The sequence below is a fragment of the Erinaceus europaeus genome, chromosome 19 (assembly GCF_950295315.1).
Source record: "Erinaceus europaeus chromosome 19, mEriEur2.1, whole genome shotgun sequence".
Taxonomy (NCBI): Eukaryota; Metazoa; Chordata; class Mammalia; order Eulipotyphla; family Erinaceidae; genus Erinaceus; species Erinaceus europaeus.
In genome coordinates this window covers 60,885,368-60,912,751 of record NC_080180.1, presented here as the reverse complement: position 1 = coordinate 60,912,751, position 27,384 = coordinate 60,885,368, and the positions used below count along the sequence as shown (strand labels likewise).

Here is a 27,384-nt window from a genome sequence, read left to right as displayed (position 1 = left end):
GCAAAGACCTTCATGCCTGAAGTTCTGGAATCCCAGGTCGGCCTCCTCACCACCAGAAGCCGAGCCCTGCAGTGCTCTGGTTAAAGGGGGGGGGGGGGGCCCAGTAGCGCAGCGGGTTAAACGCTCTTGGCACCAAGCACAAGGACCGGCCTAAGGATCCCAGTTCAAGCCCTGGCTCCCCACCTGCAGGGGGTCGCTTCCTAAGCCGTGAAGCGGGTCTGCAGGTGTCTTCCCCTCCTCTCTCCATTTCTCTCTATCCTATCCAATAACGACAGCTATAACAACAATAACAACCACAACAAGGGCAACAAAGTGGGAAAATAGCCTCCAGGAGCAGTGGATTCGTAGAGCTAACTTCCCAGGCAGGGAACACCTGCAGCCTTCAGAAGGACCCTGAGCCAGAGCCCGAAGGTGAGCCACCACCCCCCCCCCCAAGCCTCTGAGGGCCAGTGGAGCCTAGACAGGTGTGCACAGACAGACTGCACAAAGATGCTGGCTGGACTGGGTTGCCAGATGTGGGATAATCTCTTATGCACATATTTCTTTGTGCTGCACTCACTGCTGATGAACCGCGCTTTATTTACTGGTGCTACCTAAATGGCTGGGTTCCAGTGACTGTCCCTATAAGAGTCTGTCATTCATGCTTGGGGTGGTTCTGTTTGCTTTGTAATAAGAGCACTATCCACAGTCTGCCTGCGCTCACCATTCCTCTCCGCCTGCTTAGAAACCACTCTCATGACTGCTGTGCCTGCTTCTTAAGTCTGTCTTTATGCTTTTCTGTGCTGTGTGTGTCATGTTCATGTGTGTGTTCCCATATGACGAGTGCTTCAGTGAGCTTTAGTACAAAGATCACATCATACTATGCGTGCCATTTTTCCCCTCACTGTTTGCATTCAAACAGTGTGTTCTCTCCATGGTGGCACAAGCAAACATACCATGTTCCTCCAATGCTACAAAGCACCCCAGCACGTGCATTCACTGTGGGATTCATCAGATTTATCTATTGGAAGACAAAGACAAAGGTGTCTGCTTTTCACTTTCATATAATGCTGCAAAAAGTCTCATCTTTGTGTTCTTTTTCTTTATATATATATTTTTTTATTTTATTTATTTATTCCCTTTTGTTGCCCTTGTTTTATTGTTGTAGATATTACTGTTGTTGTCATTGTTGGATAGGACAGAGAGAAATGGAGAGAGGAGGGGAAGACAGAGAGGAGGAGAGAAAGATAGACACCTGCAGACCTGCTTCACTGCCTGTGAAGCGACTCCCCTGCAGGTGGGGAGCCGGGGTTCGAACCGGGACCCTTAGGCTGGTCCTTGTGCTTTGCGCCACCTGCGCTTAACCCGCTGCGCTACAGCCCGACTCCCTCATCTTTGTTTTCATCAGCTTGAATGCTTTGGTCTCTCCACCTATTTCTATCTTCCTAGAAACAGAATCTGTAGGCCAGAGTCACTGTGCTCCCAGCGTACTGGTTACTCTCTACAAAGCAGCAGTGTAAGTGACACATCTCCCATTTTTCTCACATTCCTGTCAATACAGAATGTAATCAAACTTTTAAAAGATATGCTGGGAGTTAGGCGGTAGCGCAAAGCACAAGGACCAGCGTAAGGATCTCGGTTCGAGCCTCCAGCCTGTTCAGAACTTAGTCTGGGCTTTGCTTAGAGAGTTAATGCAAGCGCCAGTGACTGGGATGGGTATCGCTGTAGTGCCTCCTGCCTGCCTGCTGACCTTTAACTTGGCTGGTCTGTTAGGGCTCTGTCCTACAGAAATGTTGCTTTTTGTGCAGACAAAATCCTGTGTTTCTCCTAACAATCTTTGGAATGATTCTGGAAATCATAAAAGAAGTAGCAAACAAAGGAACCGCGATACAAATACATGTCAAACTATGTGACAGTTAAAATAGGAACTGAAGCTAGGCACTCGTTATACAGATACAAATATCAACAGAGCAAACCCAGAGAAACAAGGAAGGAAGTAATATGCTCAGAAAACACAACACAGGGAACAATAATTTCTTAAAATAGAAAAGACTCACAAAACCAAAAACTGACTTGGAAAAGACGATGACAAAGACATCAAGAAAAGGCATGTTACAGCAAAGAACACGGAGAGGCGTCTGGGAGGTGGTCCACAGGACAGACTGCTGGACGTGGCGTTGCAGGACAGAGGACACTCAGATTCTCATTGTGTGTGTGTGTCTCTCTCTCTTCCTCCACCCCTCTCTCTCACACAAACACAAATACATCTTTAAAAGGAACAAAGCGGGACTCGGGCGGTGGCGCAGCGGGTTAAGCGCAGGTGGCGCAAAGCGCAAGGACCTGTCTAAGGATTCTCGTTCGAGCCCCGGCTCCCCACCTGCAGGGGAGTCACTTCACAGGCGGTGAAGCAGGTCTGCAGGTGTCTGTCTGTCTTTCTCTCCCCCTCTCTGTCTTCCCCTCCTCTCTCCATTTCTCTCTGTCCTATCCAACAACAACGACAACAACATCAATAACAACAATAATAATAACTACAACAATAACAAGGGCAACAAAAGGGAATAAATAAATAAATAAGTAAATGGGAACAAAGCAGTTAAATGGCCACTGACAAATATATAAGAAATGATCGCGTGGTCCAGGAGGTGGCACAGTAGATAAAGCATTGGATCCTCAACTTTGAGGTCCCGAGTTTGGTCCCCGGCAGCACATGTACCAGAGTGGTGGCTGGTTCTTTCTCTCCTCCTATCTCGCTCATGAATAAATAAATTCTTTAAAGAAAAAAAAAAAAGAAGAAAAGAAATGATTGGGGCAGCTAACTTAACTTGGACAGTGCACTGCTTTGCCATGTGTCTGACCCAGGTCTGAGCTCCGCCCCACCACAATGAAGGAGGTTTCAGGGTTGTGGTCTCTTTCACTAATGCCCTTCAGAGCCCCGGAAACAGCTTAGTATTAAACCTCAGGGTTCTTCGGTCAAAGATCCCATGTTCAATCCCCAGGACCATCATATGCCAGAGCCAAGTGGCGAGTGTAGCCTCTCAAAAACAAACAAACAAAGTCTTTGTTTCCCTTTACATGTCCTTCCTCTCCACTCCTCGCTGTCGAAGAAGATTCTCAAGTACTGCAGGGTTCCTAACTACACAGCCTGGCCCCATGCCACCTTTCTAGTATTTTGTTTTACTTTTGCCTCCAGGATTGTCACTGGGGCTCGGTGCCCGCACTGTGAATCCACTGCTCATGGAGGCCATTTTCCCATTTTGTTGCCCTTGTTGTTGCACTTGTAGTTATTACTGTTATTGTTGTCATAGCTGTTGTTGTTAGATAGGACAGAGAGAAATTGAGAGAGGAAAGGAAGACAGGAGGAGAGAAAGACACCTGCAGACCTGCCTCACCGCCTGTGAAGCGACCCCCAGCAGGTGGGGAGCTGGGGGCTCCAACCCTGATCCTTAAGCCAGGCTTTGTGCTTTGCCATATGCGCTTAACCCGCTGCGCTACAGCCCGGCCCCCACATGGTACCTTTCTTTTAAGATTTTTTATTTATTCATTTTCCTTTTTGTTGCCCTTGTTTTTATCATTGTTGCAGCTATTACTGTTGTTGTTTTTTATGTCGTTGCTGGATAGGACAGAAAGAAATGGTGAGAGGAGAGGAAGACAGAGAGGGGGAGAGAAGGACAGACACCTGCAGACCTGCTTCACCGCCTGTGAAGCGACTCCCCTGCAGGTGGGGAGCCAGGCAGGGTCTCGAACCAGGATCCTTACACCAGTCCTCAAGTTTCGCGCCATGTGCGCTTAACCCGCTGTGCTACCACCCAACCCCCAAGAATTTTTTTTTATCTTTTGTTTATTATTGGATAGAGACATGGAGAACTTGAGAAGGGAGAGGAAAGGAGACGGAGACACCTGCAGCCCGCTCCGCCGCGCGTGAAGCCTCCCCCTGGGTTGGGAGCGGGGGTCCTTGTGCACTGTAATGTGTGTGCTAACCAGATGCGCCCCCACCAGGTCCCCCATGGCACCTTTCTGGCCTACCACTCTCAACCATAAGCCTCTGCAGGGCCAGAGAGCTCACTGGGCAGAACAGGCACCTCACCATGTGTGCAGCCAGCTTCAAGCTCTGGCACCAGGGGGCTCTGAAGTGGCACTGCCCCCTCCTCTCGACATTTGTCTCTCTGAGTGAAAAAGCCGCTCCAGGACAGGACTGGTGGAACTGCGTGTTTCTCACTCCACACAAAAACAAGTCAGCCACGAGTCTGCAAACCCTAACCTCTGTCAGCCGACACGGCCAGTCTGGGCACCCTGGCAGGGAGGGTCCGTGCTGGGTCGTGTCCTCTCCCTCTCCCTGGGACTCGCAGATGGTAGCGAAACCAGCGGGACACAGGTCGCCGACCCTCCGCCCCATCCCCCACAGCGGCACCAGAGCACAGCTGCCACCAGGTGGCACCAAACGCCAGCCGGAACACTTCCTCCCGCAGTGACTCCTGTCACTGCTGCCACTGCTGGCCAGAAAGAATGGGGGCCGCGACAGAGGAGCAGAGTGAGGAGGAGCCGCCAAAGTCCCTACCTGAGAAAGCTCCATTCAGCCAAACTGTCAGGGATTGAGGCTAGGCAGGAGTGAGAGGCTGAAAAACAGGAAGCAACCAGTTGCTGAAAGAAAGTCTCCCTGAGCCCTTGTGTGTGGGTGGGTGGGGGGTTGACGATTGATGGCACAGAGAGCAAACTCGGTCCAGCCTGATCCCGCCTGAGCTTCACTCTACGCCCCCAGGGTCGCAGCTGCGTGCGTGGTGGGGGGACTCACTCATTCAGCCTCAGCGGCCGGGTCTGGGTATGTCAGTGTGCAGAGAGCCCTCACAGCTAGTCCTGCCAGTTCAGACAGGAAAGAAAGCTTGGGGCTTTGCTTCTTGCTGCTTTTAAAGCCGGATTATCCAGTGTCTTTTGGTCCAGGAGATAGAACGGGTTGGACTCTCAAGCATGAGGTCCTGAGTTCAGTCCCCAGCATCACATGTACCACAGTGCTGCTCTGGTGTGCGCCCCCCAAATAAACCAACTTTAAAAAAGCATTCTGTGCCTTCAAACCATGTTAAAAATTCTGGAAGCTGGGCTGGCTAAACAGCTCACCTGAATAGTGTGCTGCGTGGTCACGCACACAGCCCAGGTCTGAGCCCAATCCCCATGAAATCACACTCAAAGAAGTGATTTTGTGTTGTGTCTAAAATCATCATAATAAATAGGGAGTCGGGCAGTAGCACAGCGGGTTAAGCGCACGTGGCACAAAGCGCAAGGACCAGCTCAAGGATCCCGGTTCGAGCCCCCCGGCTCCCCACCTGCAGGGGAGTCGCTTCACAGGCAGTGAAGCAGGTCTGCAGGTGTCTGTCTTTCTCTCCCCCTCTCTGTCTTCCCCTCCTCTCTCCATTTCTCTCTGTCCTATCTAACAGTGATGACATCAATAACAACAATAACTACAACAACAATAAAAACCAAGGACAACAAAAGGGAAAATAAAAATAAAAATTTGAATAATAATTTTTTTTAAAATCCTGGAAACTCTTAAGTGCAGCTGGAACCCCCCGGAAGGCCGTAGGGACAGCTGGTGGCTCATTTACAGTTCAGACCACTGACGCTGTGAATGATTGCCTGCCTGGAGCACTCACAGAGGGAATGCAGAGCCTCTAGAAGACCAGAGGTCATGCCAGGGAAACTAGCACAGCAGTGAGGGCAGCTGGTCTTCATGCCTGAGGCTCAAAGGTCCCAGGTTCAGTCCCTGATATAACCATGAGCCAGAGCTGAGCAGTTCTCTGGTAAATAAGTCAATGGCCAAAGCCCTTGAGCTCATCCAAAAACAACTCCAAACTGGACTTGGTTGGTAGCAATGGAGATCAAAGATTTCTAGAGGCAAGACTGACCAGATTTGGTGACGGAGCAGGAGGGAGGGAAGAAGTATGTCAGCCAGGTCAAGTCTGCACTCTGCTAACAACCCGCCAGGCTCCAGAACCTTCCAGCAAGAACCTGCTCTGTCAGCCGCCACCCCGCCTGCCCACGGCGCCTGACCGGTCTTGCTGGTACGTCCATCAGCTGCCCACCGCCTGCTCCTGAGCTCCAGCCGAGAACTGAGCCTCCCGCATGGTCCTAGCACAGCCTCCTCCCTCCTTCCCTCCCTCCCGGCGGGCCGGCCGTAACTTCCGTAACTGCCTTGAACTCCTGAAGACTGGCCCAGTGAGAGGGCTTCAGCTTCCATCACAGCAGCTACCAGCACTCTCTTCTCCCTCACAACCCGGACTTGAGCAGACCCTGAGCGTCCTCCCCTATGTTCCCAGCAAAAAGCAAGCCTACAGGCTACAGTAATGGTGGCATCTTATTACACACACACACACACACACACACTCACTCACACACACACACAAACACACACACTCAAACACACACACACTCACACACCCACAAACTCACACACACAAACACACACACTCACACACATTGTCACATACACACTCACACTCATACACACACACACTCACACACACCACACACACACTCACACACACACTCACTCACAAACACACACACTCACACATTGTCACACACACTCACACACACACACTCACACACCCACAAACACACAAACTCACACACACTCACAAACACACACACTCACACACATTGTCACATACACACTCATACACACACACACTCACACACACACACCACACACACACACACTCACACACATTGTCACACACACACACACACTCATACACACACACACTCACTCACACACACACACACTCACTCACACTCACATACACACACAGGGCCGTGCACAGCCTGGTGAGCTGTCTCTCCCTCTGGTTGGCCGCCAAGGTGAAAAGAAAGCGCCTGTAGTCAGGGCCAGACCCGGCCCTGGCTGCTGCAGCACCGTGCGCTCCGCTCGTTTCTCCGCCACAGTCAGCCACCACCAGCCGGCCGCGGCCCAAGGAAGCTTCTGGGTGAGGCAGCACACAGCACCGACGCCCTGCACCTCACCACAGACAAGCGCAGTGCCCCCACCCCCAGCCCAGCGCCATGGCTGGGGCAGAGCACGGTGAGCCGTGAGGCAGCTCTGGACTTGTTTTGGAAACAGTGGACTCAACATGAGAAGCACACTGTGTCAGGCACAACGCCCTGCCCCTGCCTCCAGTCCACAGCGGGCTGGCCGGCACCGTCCTCCTCTCCGACCTGGCTTTAGTCCCCCCTTCCCTGCTCTCCAGTCACAGCCCAGCCACACTGTGTCCCCCCCCACCCCCAGTTCAGGCCACCAAACTGCTCCCAACTTGGCTGGCACCAGCCCGAGCAATCTGTTTGAATATCGACTACTCAGGGCGTCCCTGCTGACCTCCCAGAGTCCTCCAGGAACCCCAGGATTGTGCCGTGATAGCAAGCAGGCTTCCACCCTCCCCAAACTGCAAGCCTGGTGAGGACCTGCAGCAGGGAGCCACCAAGCTACCAGGGACAGCACCACACTTGTACCAGACCCTGGAGCTCCGGCTACCCTGTAAACTGGAGGGTCAGCCAATCACAGCCTAAGCAATCCAGCCTTCCCTCTCCTCAGCCTGGGTTCCTGAGACACATCCCTATACAGGAAGACAAGTGTTAACTAGTTTCAAACAGTCTCTAGTACAAGGAGTTGAGTGGAACTAATTAGTTCCCACGACCAAACAAACATCCTCTAATGATCTATTGTCCAGATGCAAATCTCTGACATAAAAGAGAAGTTTGGTGAAAAGTCTACAAACACAGGGGCCAGGCGGCGGCACACCTGGTTATGCGCACACTTTATAATGGACAAGGACCTGAGTTCAAGGCCCTGGTCCCCACCTGCAGGGGGAAAGCTTCACAAGTGGTGAAGCTCGCTGCAAGTGTCTCTCTGTCTCTTTCCCTCTCTATCTCCCCCTCCCTTCTCAACTTCTCTGTCTCTCTCAAATATATATATTTTTAAGTCTACAAATGCCATTCCTTTCTGCTGTATTAACTCACAAGGTAACCCTCTGCTCTGGCCGCTGCTTGCTCCTTTCCATCATGAACTGTGAAACACAGTGAAGTGCACAAAAAGTAGGGACCATTTTAATGCGACCCTGAAAGATCCTTCCTTTTTAAAATGCTAATTACACAGCAGAAGTTTCTATTCTGTTTCCTTTTAGATCACAAAATCCAATCTAAAAAGACATGGTATGATAAAATCTTACGAATTCATTTAAGTAAATGTATCACATTGAAATACTTTTCATCTTAGTAAAAGACTGGGGTGGAGGGGGAGGGTTCAGGTCCTGGAAGACAGAGGAGGACCTGGTGGGGTTTGAATTGTTATGTGGAAAACTGAAAAATGTTACACGTGTAAAAAAAAAAAAAATTAAAATTAAAATTAAACCTTTAACAAAGAAAAAAAATGCTTCTCATCTTCTACGGTCGTAACTTAGTCTTTGTACACTTTAAACAACAGTAAACGATCTGTAAAAGTGTCCTCCCAGAAAAGTCAGAGTCCTTGCTCAGCTCAGCACACAGGACCTGCCACACGCATACATTACCTACACTTTCCATCAACGAGCGTTCTAAAGCCCACTTCCCAGTAAATGGGAGACTCGGAAAGATACGTAGCTGCACAATGCCATACCCACGTCTCTGAAACCAGGACGGACCTTACTTGCAGTTGATGGTGTCCACAATTTTATAGTTGGCAACGGTTCTTTCTTTTAAAAATCTAAAAAGTAATGTTTCTTCAAGCTACTGGCAGCTTGGGTAAGTGAAGCAGAGCTATTAAACTTCTGCCTAATGGTCTTTGTAGCTGATCTGAATCACAGCATGATCACAATTCAACAACTTGAGCACTACAACTAAAGGACCTTGGAATTCGCTGTCTGTCGCTGTCGGTTCGTGCAGTGGAACTGGGCCCCTGTAATCATGTATCTTGCAAACCAGTGTCAAATCACTAATGAAAATTTTAAAAAATTCTTCAGGGATTATCCCATCCAAAACTAAATAAACAAAAATGCAACTCTTGTTGTTTTTCTGCTAAAGTACCGACGACTGTAAAAGAACTGAGCGTAATGTGTCTGAAGATAAGGTTTTTAATGCTGCACGCCTGCAAAACATGCAATTCCATAAACCAGTGTTTTAAATGAAAACTTAATGGAAAATAAAAATAGTTGAGGCTAAGAAAACCTTTTTAAAAGTAGGGGGGAAAGGGTCTGGCTTAGAAATGGAAATAACATAAAGTCCTGAGAGGCAGTCAGTCAGTCAGCAGTGGCTTCCGAGGGAAGAAAGGCATCGAGTCACTCTAGAACATTCTCTAGGAAGCACCTACGTGGCCGTGAGTAGAGCAGCAGGCACGCTGCCTAGAGGGAAAGCCCCACTTACATTTTCTCCCTCCTTGAGGAGGGACCACTGTCACCTTTGAAACAAAAATGAGGGAGCAGTCACTGATATCATTGCAGTCAGGTGTAAAATTGCAAACGTTCTTTAAAACACAAAAAGCCGACCTACCAGCATTGTCTTCCTCTGGCTCAATGTTTCACCTTCGGGTGATCCTAGGGTAGGGGCTCCTTTCCAGATGCCCCGTTTCTCATGTGCATCTTCTACCTCCCTGTGGCAACAATATTTTCGGATTAAAAGAGCCCTTTTGTGCCACAGGGAGGATTTCTGATGGTTCAACAAGTACAAACGTTATCACAGCTCAGCATGAAGTCAAGTCCTGAGATTCTTCAAGAGATCTGGCTCCTGATCTTTTAATAAAGAAATCTACTCTTTTAACTTACATTAAAAAAAAAAAAAAAAAAACTAAACTTTTTTTAAGCATGGCTTTCTTGTGAGTCATAGGAACAGTTTTATCATTCATCTTGCTTTTCAATCAATCTCAAAATATAATCTTTCTGGTCACCAAAATAAACTCTTCTATGTATGACACCTAGATTTCGATCCCTGGAACCTCCCAGAAAAGGTTTTGTTGACAATTAGTTTACTAACAAGATCAACTCTTTATGTTTCAATACCAATTTAAAACCCAAAGTCCTGCTCCCATGGACAGGAAGTGAGAATCAAGAAGCCAGCAGAACACTTCCTGCCAATGTTGGTTAGCGAACACGAGTGAGTCTGCTTATATCACGCGACCCAGATACTAATATGCTAAAATGTCCATTTTTAAAAGACCGGCAGGAAATGTAAAACAGCAAAAGTCATCATCCCCTGGCCAGTAATATGATGGGTGACTCCCACTGTTTGTCCTTTCCAGTCAGCATGTGTTGCTTTGATTAGGGACACACACACACACACACAATCAAATATAGTTGTTAGCAACAATGATTCAAAACCTGTGCTTTCAAGATGAATCCAACCAAAATACACTAGAGCCTTGAAGTAATACTTCTGTTGACCAAATTTATATTTTATGATGACTACCTTTTATATTTTAGGTAATATGTTAGCCTATCAACAACAAAAAAGTGTTTTAAGGTTGTACATGTATGGTTCTTGTGTATGCTGCAATATTAAGTCAAAAGGCAGTGTCTCCATCTATCTTTCCTGACAGCCATGAGCCTACACTGCATTCTACTGCATTAAGATGTGACAGTATTCGAACAGCACAGTCTCCCTCTCCAAGGGACAGGAGCATACGCACGAGAATAGTCTGAGAAGTCTCTAAATCCAGCTGGGCTGACAGACAGTGAGAAAAATGAGTGTAAATGCTCCTTTCCTTGTGGAAAGTTCCATGCAGTATTGTATTAATTAATTAATTAATTAATTGGATAGAGATAGTCAGAAATCGAGAGGAGAGGGGGTGATAGAGAGGGAGAGAGACAGACACCTGCAGCCCTGCTTCACCACTCGCAAAGCTTTCCCCCTGCAGGTGGGAACCAGGGGCTTGAACCCAGGTCCTTGCACATTGTAACATGTCCGCTCAACCAGGTGTGCCACTACCCGGCCCCAAAAGTTCCATGTAGTGGGATCATAAGCGACGGATAATACCTGCGTGAGTTCTTGATAGAAAAGATCCCAGCACAGATGGTTCTGAACAAAAACAGATGCGGAAATAACACAGTCCATCAAGAGGCGGCAAGAATTAAGAAAGCAAGAGCTCAGTGTCTCCACTAAGAAAGCCAGATAAGGAGGATTTGCTTCTGGATGGTTCTGTGAATCGGCACATTTGGCAGAGCAGTGGGGGTGTGACCTCTGGAGTCTGAGGAAGCCAGGGGCACGGTCAGTTAAGGAAGGGATGACAGAACAAGAGAGCACTCACAGAAGGCAAGGAGCATTGGATCTTTGAGAAAAGTGCAGTGAAAGAAGGAACAGTGTGGTCCAGGAGGTGGCACAGTGGATTAAGCATTGGACTCTCCAGCCTGGGGTCCTGAGTTCAATCCCCAGCAGCACATGTGCCAGAGTGATAACTGGTTCTTTCTTTCTCATCTCCTTTCTTATTAAGAAATAAGTAAAATCTTAAAAGGAGGAGGAGAAAAGGCCGACACAGAAGGAATAAGCACTCAGCTCTTCATCTGCAGGACTCCAACTTTGAAAGTACAGGAAAGGTGCCAAAGAAATTGACACTCACTCGTCCAGCAAGGGGGGTCTGATGAGTCTACACTCTATGTAGTGCTCACGTCCTGAATCCCCAGTCCATGGCAATGAGACGCTCTGCCCAGTAAGCAAGAAAGTGGGAATTTGAAAGCAGGACTGATGAACCCAGTCAATGTTCTTCCCTGTCCTGCTACTGAAAGAGTTACAACAAAAGCAAAAGGAAGGGACAGGAAAGGAAATTATACTCAAGAAGAGCTCCCCAAAAGCTTCCACTTTTGATATTCCGTCGCCCTTTGGCTCATCTCCCTCTGAATGGAAACTGCCCTTGCAGTGATTCCTTATTCCACATTCTTAGCTCTCTAATAAAGAGACATTACAGACTTGAAACACCTTCCTCTTCAGGGGAACTTCCCCAGAGACTTCACTGATTTCTGTGCCTTCAGCAGACAGACGGTTCCCAGATCAGCCCCCGATCTGGTTGGGCCTCGGCTGCACTGCAGACCTTCCATCTGTCACCCCAAGGCCCCGCCCTCCCTCTGCTCTCCTCCACCTGCTGTGGGCTGGCTCCCCAGGCTCCAAGTCTGGCCTGGTCACGGGAGCTGCGTGTAGGGGAGGAGGGAGGACAAGCAGGTTGTTTTGTTCCTCTCCTCCCTGTGGCCTGGCCCTCAAGTCTACAGTGTCCTGGGACCGAAAGCCCGAGTCCCTCCCCAGGCATCGTCTCTTGGGAGTTCTCTTTTTCTGGGTTCCTGATACTCTACCCTCCCGTGGGTCCCAGAGCCAAGGGACAGAAGTTGCCCGCTACCGCTAGCCCTGGAGCACCACAGCACCCTGCTGTCCCTCGGTGGCCAGGCTGCCCGGATGGCTAAACAGTCCTCGCTCACGTCCTTCCTCCTGGGGAGCCAGCTATACACCTCCGCGTCTTCAGATGCCGGGATGCTTCTCCTTAGATGCCCTACTCCAAAGCCAGTCCGCTTGTACCTGAGGAAGCAGCTCTGTGGGCAGAGCACAGCACTTGCAAGCCTGGGGCTCCAGGTTCCATCCCCAGCACTACAGGGAGGGAGTGGAGCTCTGGCTTCTTCTCTTGTTGTCTTATGAAATAAATCTTCAAGGAGCTGGAGAAGTAGTTTACAGCAGTTCAACACAGGACTTGCATATCTGAGGTCCTGGGTTCGATTCCCAGTACTACATGCGCCAGAGTGGTGCCCTAATCTGCTTTCCCCTGAAGAAATACATATATTTCATTTGAAAAAAAATCCCCCAAACAATAACCTGGGTCCACCTGCATATCAGCTGTTAGGCTCAGACAAAAATTAATAAAGTCATGAGCCCTTTGGAAAATACCTAAAATAGACCTACTAGCTATTTCCAAAACGGAGACCCCAACTCTTCATCTGCAATATTCCAGACTTTAGGTTCATGATTATCAACAATCTCTTTGGCTTTATTTGTTAACTCTTTTTCAGCCACCAGGTTACAGATGCTACCATGATGCCAACCAGGCTTCCCTGGACAGACGACCCCACCAATGTGCCCTGGAGCTCCGATTCCCCAGAGCCCCTGCCCCACTAGGGAAAGAGAGAGACAGGCTGGGAGTATGGATCAATCTGTCATCGCCCATGTTCAGCAGGGAAGCAATTACAGAAGCCAGACCTTCCACCTTCTGCATCCCACAATGACCCTGGGCCCATACTCCCAGAGGCATAAAGAATAGGAAAGCTCTCAGGGGAGGGGAGGGGATAGGGATACAGAGCTCTGGTGGTGGGAATTGTACCCCTCTTATCCTATGGTCTTGTCAGTGTTTCCATTTTATAAATAAATTAATTTTAAAAAATCAACCCTCTGGCTACACCAAACTTATCTACTTGCCAAGACAGCCTGACTGCCACAAGTTCTTGTAAGATACCCTCACCATCACTGAGAAGGCTCTTACCTTACTGGTCCCACCCCTTGGACCTACGGAGCCCCGTGGGCACTATCCCTGCAGAAGGTCCTTCAGCTTCACCCAAGGCGCCCCTCAACTCACAAGGCAGGCACTTAGCAGGTGCTAAGTGCCGAGCACTTTCCTCTCCAGACCTTCCTTCTCAGCTTCCCACCTCTCCAACACCTAGTTAACTAGCCCTCCAGCTCAAACTACAGTTCCTACAGCTCTCATGGGGCCTCCCGTAACTCAGCATCTTCTAGAAATGCCTGGAATTTCAACAGCCCCCCAGTCTCACCCCCGTTTATTCCCTCTGTTCCCCTCAATCCATGGAGCTGTCACCTGCCCCTTGGCTGCCCAGCCAAAGCCCACCCACTGCCTGGCTTCTTCCTCTACAGCCAGATGCACTTCCCTCCTTGGAAACTGTCTGTGAAGTTGTAAACAGTGCTCCTTCTCTGGCCTGGCCCCTCTCACTAGGCTAAGTGAGTAACTGTGAAGAGTGCACCTGGCGCCTGGGGAAGCGGCTCAGCTGGCAGAGCAGCAGCCATGCGCGCCTGACGCTCCAGGCTCTGCCCCTGGCGCCACATCTGCTGGCGGGTGGCGCTTCGGCTTCTTTATCTCACGTGAACTTCTCTCCCCTGTAGTAAACGAATCCATTTAAAAATGCATCTTTTTTTTTTTTTGCCCTTGTTGTTATTGTTATTGTTGTCATCGCTGTTGTTGTTGGATAGGACAGAGAGAAATGGAGAGAGATGGGGAAGACAGAGCGGGGGAGAGAAAGATAGACACCTGCAGACCTGCTTACCGATTCCCCTGCAGATGGGGAGCCAGCTCAAACCGGGATCCTTGTGAGGGCCCTTGCGCTTTGCACCATGTCCGCTTAACCCATTGCGGCACTGCCGGCTCCCAATGCATCTGGTTTTTTTTGGTTTTTTTTAGCCTCCAGGGTTACCACTGGGGCTTGGTGCCTGCACTACGAATCCACTGCTCCTGGAGGCCATTTTTCCCATTTTGTTGCCCTTGTTGTTGTCATTATTATTGTTACTGCTGTTGTTGTTGCTGGATAGGACAGAGAGAAATGGAGAGAGGAGGAGAAGACAGAGAGAGGGAGAGAAAGACAGACACCTGCAGACCTGATTCACCACCCGTGAAGCAACTCCCCTGCAGGTGGGGAGCCGGGGAGCTTGAACCAGGATCCTTATGCCTGTCATTGCGCTTCGCTCCACGTGCGCTTAACCCGCTGCGCTACTGCCCGACCATCGCATATGATGTTTTAAAAGACTTCTGTTGCCGGGGGCTCACTGCTCCAGGACAACTTTTTCAGAGAAAGAAGAGGGGCAGAGGGAAAGACACCACAGTGCTGAAGTTTCCCCCATGAGGCTTCATCCCAAACCGAACAGACCAGGCCCCCTCCCAGGTGAGCTCTCTTACTAGCCCACATCTGAGTTCTTTTTAAATAAAAACAAATTTAAACTCAGATTAGCTCGTTCTAATCTAAATAATGTGTACATGTGTGTATTCGTGACCCTTATATGATCACATTAGAAGTCCACGAGTCACAGTGTTGTGGTCCAAGCCCTGCCTGCCTGCCTGCCCTGCGGTGAGTAAGTGTACATTCAACTAGTCTGACTAGAGAGATACGAGTCAGAACCTTTCAGTCTGAATTAGTCTTTAAAAGAGTTACATATGCGTTCTAACCCTTACAGTGTTACTCTTTAAAGAGACACCAGGATAGTTACACTATAATTTTCTCGTTTTCTTTTTTATTTTTTTCAATTTATTTATGTAGTACTAGATAGAGACAGAGAGAAATTGAAAGGGGAGGGGGAGGGAGAGATAGAGAGGGAGAGAGCCAGAGAGACACCTGCAGCCCTGCTTCACCGTTCCTGAAAATTTTCCCCCTGCAGGTGGGGACCAGGGGCTTGAGCCTGGGTCCTTGTTCACTGCAATGTGCACACTTAACCAACTGCGCCACCGCCTGGTCCCCTATCTTCTCATTCTTTAAAGTAATAAAAAAAAGCATAGGTATTTTTTTTTAACCTATGAGGCAGAAGCAGAATGGAATCTAAAGTGCAGAATGAAAGTCTCAGACTATGTTATTTGCAAACACATTTCCTTCCAGTACTGAGGAAAAAAGCCCAAGAATATCAAGTATTCAAAAACCACCTCTAAAATATCACAAGGGACTGGTTTCTACCCAGATGCCATACAGCCTCTCTTTCAGAACCATACACACTGGCATTTCTGCACTCCAAGTGACACCACCGCCCTTGGCCTTCAAGAAGACCGAGAAAAACAATCCCTTACTGGCTTGGACTCACTTTGGACCCAGAAGTCCTTTCACCCCAGTCGGCAAAGTATGACCAAGAGGACTTGACTGACCTGCTTTGGTATTTTAACGCGACAAATCATACTCATTTCTCAGTGATGCAAATTTAGTATCTAATGTAGTTTTCAAAGTTTCAAATCTGCTACCAAGATCAGTATCTTTCTCTTTTTTTTTTTTAATAATAATGTTTTCCAGAAATTTTAAACAGGTTCTATTTTTCTCTTCAACTCAAGTTATGATGCCTTTTCCTCATATAATCAGTCTTATGAAATCAGTTGCACCACCTCCCAAATATCATCTTGGATTGTACTTTTAACTATTCAGTCTATTGTTTTTGTCAAGAGGAGATTTCAGTTCTGCCAATGAACTTTCCAGCTTCACCACAGACCACCTTCTCCAAGCTCTCACCCAGGAAGTATGGATCTTCCTGCCGCCCGGCTGTTGACACGGAGTCAGTCAGCACTCCACACCACAGCCACAAAGTCTACAAAGGGGGTTATGCCCTGCTTCACTGAAGGAACCCATTACCACTTCATCTGGGGTTTGCCACCAACCTCATGACTCTGAATAGCAAACTCCCAGCCCCTCGGCCCAACCAAAAATACAGGTGAGGGGAGACCAACATTTCGATGGAAGAAGCAGTGGGCTCAGGAGTGAGTACCACAGGGCCTCACTGAGCAGAGACATCAAGTGCTCAACACGTTCACCGCATGACGTTAGACAGACTGAAGGTTTTAGTAGGGCCAGGAACCCAGGACAGGTCTCTTTTCCCCTCCATTATTAGCTTAAGACAAGTATAACGTTTACTTTACTATTATCAACCTGTGTGACTCCCCTAGAAAGACACTGTCTTCTTTGTGATCAACAGTCAAAATGAAAGGTTTCTTCAAGATCCGAACACACTAACTCCTGATTCAACACGAAGCCATCTCACCACCGAGACTGACAATTTCTCTACAAGACGTAAGGGGAAGAGGAATCTCACAGATGGCTACAAAGATGCTTCTCTCTAGGGAGAAAGGAATCGATCAGACTGAGAGAAGCAAAGACACTCTTCTTCTGCTATAGGCTGAGAACACTTCATTGATCTGTCTCTTTATAAATGTCGTCTCTGGGGCTGACTTTTTAGAATGAGACAGAGAGGCAGAGGGACTCTACAGCACTCACGCTGCCCCTAGCGCGGCAGTGGAGGCTGGGACCTGTTTCAAACCTGGCTGACTGACTTCTGGAAGTAAATAACAACTAGTCCATATTCACATCAGCCAAAAAAAAAAAAAAAAAAAGCCATCATTTTATTAGCAAGGCTCTGTAATTTAGTCCTTGAGGTTCAGCACCCGTGTCTCTATCACACTCAGAGTTTTGAAGCACGCCCCCCAACTCCTAGCCAGCCCTGGGCCCACGGGAGCAGGCGGGACGGCACCCCCAGCGTGTCTACCTGTGTCCGCACTCTCCGTCTCCACCTCCTGCTCCTCCGCCACATCCTGCATCAGGTACGTCTCGTCGTCGTACACCAGCACCTGCGCCGCGTAGCCCTGCTCCAGCCGGGCGCTGGGGACCGGCTCCACGATCACGGCCGGGTAGCCCTCGTCCTGGCCGCCAGCCTGCGGAGACACGGAGAGGGGTCAGCCCGGTCAGCCGGGAGGGCCACCCCGAGGACGCCAGGGGGGGAGCAAAATGGGAGGGGCAACTCTGATGGGTCCCCCCCAAGCCCCTCGAGCTCAGAGGCGGACGAAACGTTTGAAAGTGCCAAGCAAGAGCCTGTGAGTCCACACCCCGAGAGGAGCCACAGGCTCGGGGAAGACTGGCAGCAGGTGAGGAGGGGTGTGGGCCCAGCCAGGCAGCAGAAGGCCCGAGTGACACCACTGTCCTTAGGACACAGAGGCAGCAGCAGCAGTGGCCTCGGGGAAAGGAGCAGCATCAAGCGGTGGGCCAAAGGGAAGGGCCGGTGCTCCCAAAAGTACTGTTTGCAAAGCACTCGGGCTGCCTCCACCCCACCTTCCCCCACATCACAGCAGGCCTGAGCACTCCTGCCTGGAGAAGTGACCTCTGTCACCATTTGAGGACCGACAGACACAACACGACCGCCAGTGCCGGCAGCCCACCGGCTGAGGAGAGGCCTCAGAGCACCACCCACACACACACCTACACAGGGGAGTGCGTGTACTGCAAGACACACAACCGCGCGTGTCCACAATCAGCGCGGCGGGAGGGTAGACAGAGGCTGAGCGCTGTCCCCAGCTCGACAGGAGGAATCGTTAAGGACAAGCAGGGCCGGCCAGCCAGCTCACCTGGGGGGCGCCCTGGCTCAGACCCACAGCTCAACCCGCTGTCCTCCCTGCCAGTGGCAATTCGGAAGCCCACACTTGACTTACTTACAATACAAGGGCTTCTCCTCAGTGTAAAGAGAATTGTTACTTCTTTGTACCAAAAGCTTTCATGACTCCCTTTGTCTGAAAGGAAGATTTCATAATCTCGGTTTTTATTATTATTATTCTTTTTAAATTTATTCCCTTTTTGTTGCCCTTGTTGTTTTTTTATTGTTGTAGTTATTGTTGATGTCATCGTTGTTGGATAGGACAGAGAGAAATGGAGAGAGGAGGGGAAGACAGAGAGGGGGAGAGAAAGACAGACACCTGCAGACCTGCTTCACCGCCTGTGAAGCGACTCCCCCGCAGGTGGGGAGCCGGGGGGGGGGGTAAACCGGGTTTTTAACCATCAGGCCAAGACTATCCTCTCAGGGATCATCTCTATAGTTCTTTAACCATCAGACCACTAGGTGAGGGTAAAACGTGCCCCTCAGAAGATGCTGGGTTAGCTCCTGAAGGCACCACAGTGACACTGTGGTCCCCACTCGTTCTCATTAATGAACAAGTAAATCTTTAAGAAGAGAGAGAAAGCACAGGGGTCAGGCTATAGATACCCAGATAATTATGGCTTCGGAGCTATGCAGAGGAGTGAGCTATTTTTACTGGGGAAGGCATCAGCGGCCTTTGTTTTCGAGCAACACTGGCTTGTTTTCCTTGGGAGCACTATAATCCTGCGCCAGTCACCAAAGCATGCCATGATTAAAATGCATGAAATCCAGATTCAGCGGGCCTTGCCACAGCCTCCCTCGGAGCTCAGCTTGTCAGGCCCCACAAGGAAGCAGGGGTGAGCCAGTACAAGGAACAGAACCAGAGATCAATTCACGCTCGGGACAGCCCAGGCACCACCAGGACAAACCTGGGCTGTTTGTCGAGCATCTGAACTCCGCATTTCGCCAGCCTGCATGTTAGCTGGCCGCTGGCCGCAGGCCCTCCTGGTAGGACAGCCGGACGAGCACCAGCTGCGGTGTCCCCCAAGCCTGCTTTTCTTTAATCTCCTCCCCGCTCCTTCCCGCCCACCCCCAGCCCCCACCACCAGGGCTTTGTATCTGCACACCTCTACTGCTTCTGGAAGACTCTTTTTTGTTTTTCCAGATAAAGATAAAGAGTAAGACAGAGAGGGAGCTTCTCCAGCGCTGTCCATGATGCTCCTGTGTGGTGCCAGGGGTCTAGGCTGACCTTCCAGTCTGGGAATTTCCACATGGTTAGGCACTCTTCCCACAGGGGGGATTATCAATCATCTGGCCCCTAAAACATGTTTACAAAGCACCCAAACTACTGCCCTCCAGGTTCTCAGAGACTTCTAAAGACAAACACCGCAATACCGTTATCCCTGCAGCTGGGGAGGTGGTGCGGTGACTAAGCCCCTGAACTTGAAACCATGGGGTCCTGGGTTCCATCCCTCGCATCCTACAGGCTGGAGTGCCGGCTCTCTCTCTATCATGAGTACGTAAATCATTCTTTAAAAGAGACAGCGCCTCTTTAAGAGATGAGGCTCCGGTACATAGAGAAAGACGCGGCTTTTTTGAGCGTAGTGCCAGTGAGTGAACTCCGGGTCTTGCACATGTATTATTTGGGCGGGTCATCTCTGGGCCTTCATTGCTCTAGGCTGACTTTTTCAAATAAAGACAGAGGGAACAAAAAGGAGAGAAAGCAAAGGAGAAAGACCACAGCACCAAAGCTTCCTTCAAAGTGGGGTCTGGGCTCAAACCCTGGGTTGCACACACGGCAAAGCAGAGCACGATCCAAGTGAGTGACCTGCTGGCCCCTAGGCTGTGCCGAGAGGAGAAACACAGCACCACCACCCACAGAGCTCCTACGCAGAGCTAGGGCTCCCAAGTCTGGTGAGACCCCAAAGTACAGATTTCCATGGTGTCTTTTCTTCTGTTGCAGAAGCCTTGCGAAAACTGACACCTACAGTAGCCGGGGAGGTGGCACAACAGATAAAGCTCTGAACCCTCAAGCACGAGGTACTGAGCTCAGTTCCACGTGCCGCACGTGTCGCAGAGATGCCCTGGTTCTGTCTCTCCCCATGGCTCTCATTAACAGAGAGGTTTTCTGTTGGTATGCTTTTCAAAACCTCTTCTGTTTCATTTGGTTTAATCCTCCCTGCTTGACACTATTCTATTTACATAACCACTTCATTCTATTTACATAACCGCTGTTAACAAGCACCACCCTCCCTCCAGGGCATTGGTGGTTCAGTGATAGAATTCTTGCCTGCTCCGCCCCCTCTCCTTGTCACACCCTGATATTCACCAGTCACTTTTCTCTCCACCCACTCTGCTTCGCATCCTGTTCCCACCCTACTGGGCTAGTATATTTATAAGGACAACATTGTTTGTCTTAGTTTAGTTTAGCTTAGCTTGGTATAGATTGTGCTGCGTCCTGCATGAATAAAGAGATACTGTGTACAACCCAGCCATGAGTCCCGGATCGTCTGTTACCCGGATCGTCTGTTACCCGCCCCGTGAAGCCAGCCCGTCGAAAACAACATATGGCGCCCCAACAACGTGGGACCAGACCTGCGCAACTCCCAGATAAGTGAAGACTTTGCCTACCTATGCACTATGGTCTTCTCTTCTACTTATGAAGAGGTTTGCCAAAGCCTCTACTGTTTCATCATGAGACAGTTACTCTGTCTCTGGAACATTTTGCTCTGGGCCACACTTTGTTTCCCTGACCGGGAACTTTGGTTTCTTGTGTCCCTAATCATAGAGCTTGGGAGATGCACGGAGATTTCTCCTTAGACTTTCTGGATTCCCTCTCCCATGTTTCCTGAGGAAAAGGACTACATTTTGCTCCGGGCCACAGTTTGGTTCTTTATGACCATGATCGTAGACCTTGGGATATGCATGGGGATTTCCACTGGGACTTTCTGGACTTCTTCTCACGTTTCCCATGGAGAAGGACTACTCTAATTTGAGGAGCATTCTCCAGTACCCTGGCAGTCCCCAAGAATGGAGACACGTGGTTAGTTCTACTCTGCTGATTGGATTCTTTCTTCGATGGGAAGACACTTTTAAAAATGGGTGCCTGAGGGAGTCGGGCTGTAGCGCAGCGGGTTAAGCGCAGGTGGCGCAAAGCACAAGGACCAGCATAAGGATCCCGGTTCGAACCCCGGCTCCCCACCTGCAGGGGAGTCGCTTCACAGGCGGTGAAGCAGGTCTGCAGGTGTCTCTCTTTCTCTCCTCCTCTCTGTCTTCCCCTCCTCTCTCCATTTCTCTCTGTCCTATCCAACAACGACAACAACAATAATAACTACAACAATAAAACAACAAGGGCAACAAAAGGGAATAAATAAATTAAATAAATATTAAAAAAAAAAAAAAAGATAAAAAAAAAAAAAAAAAAGGGTGCCTGAAGCAATCCAGCAAGAACAGTCAGAAGCACCCTAAATGGAATTTCGAGCTTTTTGGACTAGGACGCCCTCCGGGGACTCTTGATACTACATAGTGAGATCTGTTTCATAAGAGAGTGATTTAAATGACTGAATTTTTATATGACATTGACTTAAAAAAAAAATGCTGGATGCAGCCATGATTTCTAGAGACATCCAGAAACAATCCAAAAAATTGTTTTTCCTCCTTTGATTTCTTTTTTACGTCTTGGCATAAATTTGAACCGTTTAATCCTGAAACAGTATGAGTTATGGGTGGGGCAGATAGTGCAATGATTATGCTAATTATTCTCATGCCTGAGGCTTCTACCGTGGTTCTTCTGTTTACCTTTCCACATTTTATTGAGTTTAAACTGTTTAAACAACCTTAAAATCATACTAGAAAGAACTTCCAATTATAATGGAGTTATCAACTATAGTAAACTTCTAATCTGCTACAAGTTTTGTTTGACAAGTAAATGAATTTCAGCTGTCAAGTCTTCACATGAAAAAGCATCTACTCAAATGGAATTCCCAGAAATCCATTTGGACCCCTGTTCTCTGACATCACCCACAAGATGGAATTACTACAACACACCCCCGGAAACCAAGGATGTGACCTGGCACGACCTGAAGAAACAGATTCACAGACTCCAAAGATCACTCTCTACAGAAAAGCAGAATTCTGGTGGCCAACATTCCCCATCAAGAGACAGACATGCAGCGTTTCATCCCTTGGCATTTTCTTCTGTGGTCAGCTACTTTGGACTGACACCTCCATCGGACTTACTGGTACACGCTGCTGTGTTTCTCAAAGACTAACTTCAGCCAATTGCCTTGAGACTTTATAGACCATGTCCCCTCGCCTGCAGGCTCTGCTCACAGAGGCAGAAAACTCCCCCTCCTTATTAGGAAGCGCCCCAAGAGGCAAGAGATGCCCACAGAGGCAGGAAACACCCTTTGAGGCAAGAAATGCCCTTTCGCCTGCTAGGCCTTGCCCTTTGAGACAAGAAACGTTCCCTTTGGCATCACACTGGTTACTGCTGCTCGCCTATTTTGTTTTCCATGTCTTATGCCAGTTCTTTTGAAAACGCCTGTATGATATAGGTTTCTGTACACCCCACAATCCTGATACTATGGCCACTAGTTAAAAAGAAAGGGGGAATTGTTGGTATGCTTTTAAAAACCTCTTCTGTTTCATTTGGTTTAATCCCCCCTGCTTAACACTATTCTATTTACATAACCACTTCATTCTATTTACATAACCGCTGTTAACAAGCATCACCCTCCCTCCAGGGCATTGGTAGTTCAGTGATAGAATTCTCGCCTGCTCCGCCCCCTCTCCTTGTCATACCCTGATTTTCACCAGTCACTTTTCTCTCCACCCTCTCTGCTTCGCATCCTGTTCCCACCCTACTGGGCTAGTATATTTATAAGGACAACATTGTTTGTCGTAGTTTAGTTTAGCTTAGCTTGGTATAGATTGTGCTGCGTCCTGCATGAATAAAGAGATACTGTGTACAACCCAGCCATGAGTCCCGGGTCGTCTGTTACCCGCCGGTGAAGCCAGCCAGGCGAAAACAACAGTTTTCAGTTTAAAAAAAAAAATCTTTTTAATGTTTTTTATAACAAAGGTCTCCTGACTGCAAATACTCTGTTTTTGCTGATGTGAAAACAGAAAGCTTTATACCCGCCCCTCCCAACCTCTACACACACAGGACTAAAAAGCAAGAAAAATAAAACTATGAGACGGTGCACTGGAGGGGCCACCTGGTTGAGCGCACATGTTACAATGCGCAAGGACCTGGGTTCAAGGCCCCAGTCCCCACCTGCAGGGGGAGAGCTTTGCGAGTGGTGAAAACAGAGCTGCAAGTGCCTCACTGTCTCTCTCTCTATCACCCCCTTCCCTCTTGATTTAGATATAGTCAGAGATAGCCAGAGCTAACTCTATCCAATAAATAAATAAATATATTAAAAAGAAAGAAAGAGGGAGTCGGGCTGTAGCGCAGCAGGTTAAGCGCAGGTGGCGCAAAGCATAAGGACCGGCATAAGGATCCCGGTTTGAACCCCGGCTCCCCACCTGCAGGGGAGTCGCTTCACAGGCGGTGAAGCAGGTCGGCAGGTGTCTCTCTTTCTCTCCCTCTCTGTCTTCCCCTCCTCTCTCCATTTCTCTCTGTCCTATCCAACAACGATGACAACAACAATAACTACAACAATAAAACAACAAGGGCAACAAAAGGGAATAAATAAAATATTTTTAAAAATTAAAAAAAAAAAGAAAGAAATAATAAAGTTCCAGAGACTGGAGCCAGGAGTCAGGGTGATAGAGGCACAAAAAAGCAGGCAGAGGCCCCAGCCCTGATTCCTGGGGACCCACACCTGCAAGCTCTCACACAGCAAGCAGCTCCGAGGAGAAAGGAGAACAGACGCTGAGCACACAGGGGTGGTGTCATTGTCACTGTGGTGCCCTAGTTGACTGCAGACAGGGCAGGAACATGGGAAAAGGAGTCCCACATTCTCCTTCTCCCCAGAACCAGCCCACGATCATCTGGAAAGGCTGAATAGACACTGAGTCAGGAAGGGTGAGGCCCCAGACTCCAGGACACAGGCCCACTGCCCCCCACCCCGGGGGATACTGGGCACCAAAAAGAGCAGCACCTCTCAGTGCAAACCCCCCCCGCATCCCTGCCTCATCTCTCACCAAATAAGTGCCTACCGGTGTGACGCCATTATTAGGTCTGAATTAATTCCAATTTAAGCCTTCCCAATATCCATCCCTTACTGAATGCTGGAAACAGAAGCCAGGATCATACACTTCTGGGAATGTTCTTTTCTACTCCAGCCTCTTAGTCTTTACTACTTTCAATAAGAAAAAAAAAAAAATGGGAGTCGGACGGTAGCTCAGTGGGTTAAGTGCAGGTGGCGCAAAGTGCAAGGATCAGCTCAAGGATCCCAGTTCGAGCCCCCGGCTCCCCACCTGCAGGGGAGTAGCTTCACAGGTGAAACAGGTTTGCAGGTGTCTGTCTTTCTTTCCCCCTGTCTTCCTCTCCTCTCTCCATTTCTCTGTCCTAACAACGACATAAATAACAACAACAATCACTACAACAACAATAAAAAAACAAGGGCGACAAAAGGAAAAATTAATAAATATTTTTTTAAATTTTCAATTTAAAAATAGGGGGCCAGGCAGTGGCACACCAGGTTAAGTGCACATAGTACGAAGTGCAAGGACCCACACAAGGATCCTGGTTCAAACCCCCGGCTCTCCACCTGCAGGAGGGATGCTTCAAAAGTGGTGAAGCTGGTCTGCAGATGTCCATCTTCTCCTCTTGCTGTCTATCTTCCCCTCCTCTCTCAATTTCTCCCTGTCCTTTCCAATAAAATGGAAAAAATGAAAGGGGCTGGGTGGTGGAGTACCTGGCTGAGCGCACATGTTACAATGCACAAGGACCCAGGTTCAATACTCCGGTTCAAGCCCCTGGTCCCCACCTGCAGGGGGGAAGTCTCACAGGTGGTGAAGCAGGGCTGCAGGTGTCTCTCTGTCTCTCTCTCTCTATCTGTTTTCCTTCTCAATTTCTGGCTGTCTCTATCCAATACATAAATATAATTTAAAGAAAGAAAGAAAGACACAAGACACATAGGACATTGACAGGCCATACATTTCCACTCTAGATACCCATTTCCCAATAATCTCAAAATTAGTTTATATATTGGTGCCTGTGAACAAAACAGAATACAGGGCATCGGACGCCTGACCTCTTGAGTTTTCACTCCATTGCTGGAAAGCTCCAAGACAGAACTTCCACTTTCAATCACTGCTGATGTCATTGTAAAACTCGTGAGGAAGTTGCCAGCGTTACTGACAGGTAAGGTCAAAGTTCACAGACGCCTGCCACTCTCACAGGTCTTCACGGCCATGTTTACAAAGTCAACAGGGATGGGATGGAAGAGCGATCCACAAGTCCAGCCTTGAAAGATGACTGACCAGAGAGCCTACAAAGAGGAAGAATGGGAAAGGGGATTAAAAATAGACAGGGAGGATATATAAGCACACATCATTTTATAACCCAATGTGTAACATCTTCATAAAGGGGAAAAAAAAAAAAAAAGAGGAGGAGGAAGGCTTTTAGGGTCCTGCATCCAAAGAGGGTATAGTGAGCCCACTACAGCTTAGGAATTAAGTCCATGGACACAAGCAGCCACACAGAGGTGACAGTATCAAACTTCTCACCCTCGGGGACAAATGTCAGGATTTTTGTTTATGGAAATGTACATTTAGTGTTAAAGTACTTTGGTGTGAATTTTTTTTTTCTTTGCCTCCAGGGTTGTCGCTGGGCTCAGTGCCCGCACTACGAATCCACTGCTCCTGGAGGCCTTTCTTCCCATTTTGTTGCCCTTGTCGTTGCCCTTGCTGTGGTTGTTATTGTTGCCATTGCTGTTGTTGCTGTTGGACGGAACAGAGAGAAATGGAGAGAGGAGGGGGAGACAGAGAGGAGGAGAAAAACAGACACCTGCAGACCTGCTTCACCGCCTGTGAAGCGACTCCCCTGCAGGTGGGGAGCCGGGGACTCGAACTGGGATCCTTACACTGTGCGACCACCCAGCTTCCTGGTGTGAATTTTTTTAATGTTTCATGCACTGAAAACATAAGATAAACTGAAGTAAGACCATGTCTAAAGCTACTGGGTAGGTGGAAAAGTCATGATGCATTTTTGCACAGAAAAAACACAGAAAGGGGCGAGGGAGATAGTATAATGGCTATATGAAGACTCTCATACCTGAGGCTCCAAAGTCCCAGGTTCAATCCCTGCACCACCATAATAATCCAGAGCTGAACAGCGCTCTGGTAAAAGTAGATAAATATAGGGAGTCAGGCGGTAGTGCAGCGGTTTACATGGCGCGAAGCACAAGGACCGGCATAAGGATCCTGGTTCCAGGCCCCAGCTCCCCACCTGCAGGGGAGTCGCTTCACAGGCGGTGAAGCAGGTCTGCAGGTGTCTATATTTCTCTCCCCCCCTCTGTCTTCCCCATCTCTCTCCATTTCTCTCTGTCATATCTAACAACGACGATATCAATAACAACAACAATAACTACAACAACAACAAGGGTAACAAAAGGATAAATAATTTTTTTAAAAAAAGTAAATAAATATAAAAAGAAGAAAGAAAAAAGAAAAACACAGAGAAAATGTCATGACTTTCCTGGCAATGCAGTGTATGCCTAACAATTAAAAGATCTACTAGCTTGTAAATTCTTCACTTTTCTTCTTAGCTCATTTTATCTGTTTATTCGAACAACACCATGAGACCTGCCGTTAGCTGGCGGTGGCAATCACATTTTGTGTTCAAACTCTAATACTCTACAAGGCTGTAAAATGGTGAGATTTTGAGTTGCTTTATTGTCAAATAAAGAAGTTTGAAAGTAATGAAAACACTTGGGATGTCTTTTTTTAACAAATCCTTTTTTAACATCTTTTAAAAATGTTTTATGGATTCCATGTTTAATCAGAGTGAGCAGATGCCCAGCTCTGGCTTAAGGTAGTGCTGGGGGACTTTGGGGCCTCAGGCATAAAAGTCTGGTGCATCGCCCCCTCTCTGTTTTCCCGTCCTCTTTCAATTTCTCTCTGTCCTATCCAACAACGACATCAACAATAACTACAATGAAACAACAAGGGCAACAAAAGGGAATAAATAAATAAATAAAAGTTTGGTGCACAATTCAATAAGTAGTTTGGGGGCTTTTTTATTTGGTTGGTTGGTTGGTTGGTAGATTTGTGTGAAAGAAGCTGGGATCTCGAACATACAAGATTTCACTGCTCTGGGCTCATTTCCCATTGAGATAAAGAGAGGGAGAGCGACACTAGGACTTCCTCCACAGTGCCTGGGTT

The 27,384-nt window shown here is 48.4% G+C and overlaps 1 protein-coding gene across 4 annotated transcripts in view; it reads right to left on the bottom strand.

Annotated features, from left to right (window-relative positions):
* ELF2 (E74 like ETS transcription factor 2) overlaps positions 1-27,384 on the bottom strand; it is a 64,809-nt gene that overhangs the window by 21,682 nt on the left and 15,743 nt on the right. For 2 of the 4 annotated variants that reach the window (XM_060179067.1, XM_060179068.1), the window contains exons 3-4: positions 25,254-25,490; positions 17,191-17,356 (exon numbers count right to left, since the gene is read on the bottom strand). In XM_060179067.1, the coding sequence (XP_060035050.1) occupies positions 17,191-17,356; positions 25,254-25,325 (238 nt within the window). In that variant the 5' untranslated portion in view covers positions 25,326-25,490. Of the gene's footprint in view, positions 1-9,483; positions 9,556-17,190; positions 17,357-25,253; positions 25,491-27,384 lie in introns of those variants that run through there. The other 2 variants (XM_060179072.1, XM_060179071.1) reach the window with 2 other exon arrangements.